Below are 4,409 nucleotides of genomic sequence, written 5' to 3'. Positions count from 1 at the left end.
CCACAAACTGGGAGAAGATATTTATCAATATATAGCCAAATACATGGGAATTCCTAAAAGTAAGAAAAAACATCCTAGTAGAAAAAAATGGACAAAAGGCATAAATAGGCAGTTCACAGAAGAAATAAAAATGACCAATAAACATGAAAAAATGCTCGACTTGAATCAGTACTTTAAAATTATTTAAAAGCATATAGGCTTTTAGTAGGCTTAATTACTGTTTTTAAATTCTCTACAGAATTGCACACCTCCTCATTTTCTTGTACCTCACACCTCCTCATTTTCTTGTACCTCACACCTCCTCATTTTTTTGTACCTGGAGTGAACTTCTCCCATCTCTACTCTTTGGTACACCATTATTTACCCCCATACACTAAGAGACATGTAAAAAAAATGTTCATGGAAGTGAGTTAATACATGAAAAGACTATAAGGACCCAATTATTTACCAACAGAAAATGGAGCAGTGAATTTACTATATTCCTAGTAATACTATACAGCAGTGACAGTGAAATACATTGTATCAACAAACAATGTTGATGGGAAAAAGCAAGTCACAGAAAGATACAGAGAGCACGATATCATTTTCATTAAGTTCAAAAGCAGGCAAAACAATCTCTTATGACTTCAAACATACAGAGTAAGTGTATAATGAAAAGAAAGAGAATGATGGGGGAAAAAATCAGAACAGGGGTTCCCTTGAGGTGTTCGAAGAAAGGCACATGAGTGTGACTTATTGATTGATAAGGTTATGTTTTTGTCACTGACTTGAAACTCAGGTAAAGTCACTCTTTTTTTAGGTTGGATGATGGATTCATGGTGGGTTTTTTTACAATTTTATTATTATGCTTAATAACTTAAACATGCGTGTACATTCTTTTGTTTGAAAACAAGTATTTCACCATTCATCAAGTTTTTAATGAAAAAAATGAAAAACTAAATGGCCAGCGAAGAGGTAGCATGTGTAGACTGCTCAAGAAGGAGGCTGGTAAAGGACAGAGCGTAATGAGATAATGGAATAAGGGCTTTTCTGTTTTTAAAGACCAAGGGGCATTTAATTTGTTTTTAGAGAAATGGACAAGGGACAAGATGCAGAGACTGAATGGGTATAGCCTATAAAAGCCACTACTTTATCATGCTCTTTATTCTTTTTAGATTATCTTTGAGTTAACATAACTGAATCTTAGAAAATATAAAAAGAAGAGATCCTGGGGGCAGGGGGGAATGCAGACAGCTTAGTCTCTTTCCCCAGTAACATAAAAGCACTGGAGGGGGATAAATCTTAAGCCCTTGCACAAGACATCCAGAAGTCTCATTTGGCTATTCAGATTTCATGCAATACTGTGTCACGTTCTATAATTACTGTCTTGCTATTGCTATCCCAGTTACTATGAACCGTCGGATAACCAGTAATAAATGATGTGCTTAAGCCTTACCTGAAGAACCTGGTCAACAGAGGCAACTGGATGTAACATGATGAATAATATGAAAACATACAAAATAATCACAGATACAACAAAAAAATCTGGAAAAGAAAGTAAAATAATTAAATTAGGAAATTTTTTTAAATGAGAAGGCATCCAATAACAACTAGTATATCATCATTCCTAGATCTGGTTTTGAATACTTTCACTTACATTCTGAAATAAATAAAGCATGCACTCTGTTATTTCCTAGAGTATGAGACATTGTTCAGGGCCCCCAAAAGATTCACATAAGTGATATAATGTTACAGATACTTAAAGCCCATTAACTTTAACCTTAAAAGTATTTCAAAAAATAACCAGCACTAAAAAATAAGATACAGACCTTTACGGACATTTGTATGTCCCTCAGATAGATAGCTACTTTGTAAGACAAACAAGCCAATATATAATTCACAAATAAGGGACTAGACTATATATGAAAAAATTACATCATTTAAAACATGTATTTGATGACAATTATTGTTGATTGTAAAAATGTTGAATACATTTATTTTCAGTATAAGGTATATCATAATCCTAAATAGAAGCATTCTAACTTCAATTTAAATACATTTTTGGTAAGTGAATCCCATTTTTTCATTGATTTATTCTGTGAAAATATTTCCAAAGAAAATGTTAGCCAAAAGCCAAGAGACTGAAGTTGATTTACTGTTTTAAATGTGGGCTAACCTTATGGCTTGCTATGGTGGCTGGGAATGGCAAACCCAACCAGCAGTACTTCGATTCACTTTCCTCAGTCAAAAATAAAACTCCCTACTCATGGCCATTCTGCTAAGTGTGTACATACAAGCAACCCATATATAATAATAAGCCATAAGAGAGGTTCGGAAATTTTCTAATTATATTAATAGCCCCAAATGCTTTTTCCCCTTTTTCACTTTGGTCTGAACATTTATTTACAAGTTCCTATTTGAAGTCAGCTTCAGGCCGGGCACGGTGGTTCACACCTGTAATCCTAGCTCTCTGGGAGGCCAAGGCGGGCAGATTGTTTGAGCTCAGGAGTTCGAAACCAGCCTGAGCAAGAGCGAGACCCCGTCTCTACCAAAAATAGAAAGAAATTAATTGGCAGCTAAAAATATATAGAAAAAATTAGCCGGGCATGGTGGCGCATGCCTGTAGTCCCAGCTACTTGGGAGGCTGAGGCAGAAGGATCGCTTGAGCCCAGGAGTTTGAGGTTGCTGTGAGCTAGGCTGATGCCACGGCACTCACTCACAGAGTGAGACTCTGTCTCAGAAAAAAAAAAAAAAAAATGAAGTCAGCTTCAAACTCAAACTTTACGAAGACCATGTATAACCAAAACCTTTTCATGAAGTCTTCACGTTGGTAAAGAAACTAATGTCCTTTCTATTGACTGTAAATGAAGGGTCTTAATGCTATTTTAAAATGTGGGAGTTATGTGTAAATATAAACTTTGCTAATATGTCAGTGCAAAGCAATGGGCCAATTTATCATTCTATAGAAATGATACTATGGTATTTATTTTTTTATGTTTATATATTTTATATAACTATATATACCTCTGGGTTTCAGATCAATATTTAAAAAAAAAACTGTATATACCATATATGCACGTGTGTGTAATTCCAGCAGCTTAGGATGAAAGTTGCACTAATGCTCATGTCAAAAGTAGGGATTCTTTGTCACTATGAGCCACTGACCAACAGAAGGAAGAAACTTGGGATGCATGCTGGGTAAAAGGCAATTTTTTCTAGATTTTTATTTTTTAAAAATTCTACATTATAAATAGGAAATGTAACATTCTATTTCATAAATACAGCAACTAAAGTAGTATTTGCGTTATTATACAGTCATTCAAGTAGTTATTACGGTCAGTGAAAGAAAAAGTGCTTAGAAAAGTGTTGGTTCGAAGTAGAGAAACACAGAAATGAAAACAGACAAAATCAGAAAAAGGGTAAAAGGAAACGGTAAGAATACAAATGCCACAGAGACACAGGGAAATTGAAAAGGAGTTTTATTTCAATAAAGTAATAACCCATACTGAATGCTTTTCAAACCCTACTGCATTTTTACAACTACAGCAAAAAGAGATTTCAGATCCAGTTCTTAACACATGTGAGTTACCAGAAAAAAAATGAGTCAGGCTCAGAAGCTTCTTCTATCTACCTAAACAGCGTTTCTCAAATTTTCATGTCTCTCTCCCAGAGCCATCCCTTTGATCTCACCTCTAAAAACCTGCCAAGATTTCCATGTGAAGGAGAAAACAAATAATGGAATCTATCTTTCTTTAGCCTGGATAGAAAAAGAGGCACTACTGAAAAAAGGTACCATGTGAGCTGGATGGCTGGTGGACTTACATAACCACACAAAATTTAAAAATCAATTAAGAATTTCAACCAAGAATGGAAAAATTGGGTATTCACTTTAGAGAGGTATAAATTCTAGTAGACTGTTCTCTCAGCTCCGGGATTCTTCTAGCATTATCAGTATTCACTTAGTAATCCTATTAAAGTGCAAACACTCTTAGCCAAAAGACAGGTATCAAAACAAATTCTGTGTTAATTGACGGTCATTGTGCACCAGGGAAGAGTATTTCTTATGTTAAAGTTTTCAATTCTGTTTTAGACTGGTTGGTTCTTCAACAAAACTACATGATCCCGGCTGGGCACGGTGACTCACGCCTGTAATCCTAGCACTCTAGGAGGCCAAGGCAAGAGGATCACTTGAGGTCAGGAGTTTGAGACCAGCCTGAACAAGAGCGAGATCCCGTCTCTACTAAAAATAGAAAGGAAAAAAAATTAACCGGGCAACTAAAAACAGAAAAAATTAGCCAGGCGTATGTGCCTATAGTCCTAGCTACTCAGGAGGCTAAGGCCAGGAGGATTGCTTGAGCCCATGAGTTTGAGGTTGCTGTGAGCTAGACTGACGCCACGGCACTCTAGTCTAGAGAACAGAGCGAGACTCT

General features: G+C 35.8%; 1 protein-coding gene across 4 annotated transcripts in view; it reads right to left on the bottom strand.

Moving 5' to 3' along the window:
- ATP13A3 (ATPase type 13A3) overlaps positions 1-4,409 on the bottom strand; it is a 103,333-nt gene that overhangs the window by 13,623 nt on the left and 85,301 nt on the right. For 2 of the 4 annotated variants that reach the window (XM_012641772.1, XM_012641779.1), the window contains exon 30: positions 1,436-1,524. The exons of the other annotated variants lie outside the window; for them this stretch is intronic. In XM_012641772.1, coding sequence (XP_012497226.1) covers positions 1,436-1,524 — 89 coding nt within the window. The remainder of the gene's footprint in view (positions 1-1,435; positions 1,525-4,409) is intronic. 4 annotated transcript variants of the gene reach the window in all.

Source organism: Propithecus coquereli, unplaced genomic scaffold, assembly GCF_000956105.1.
Source record: "Propithecus coquereli isolate 6110/MARCELLA unplaced genomic scaffold, Pcoq_1.0 Scaffold10, whole genome shotgun sequence".
Lineage (NCBI taxonomy): Eukaryota > Metazoa > Chordata > Mammalia > Primates > Indriidae > Propithecus > Propithecus coquereli.
Note: the sequence above shows the minus strand (reverse complement) of the source record. Positions and strands in the feature narration are given on the sequence as shown.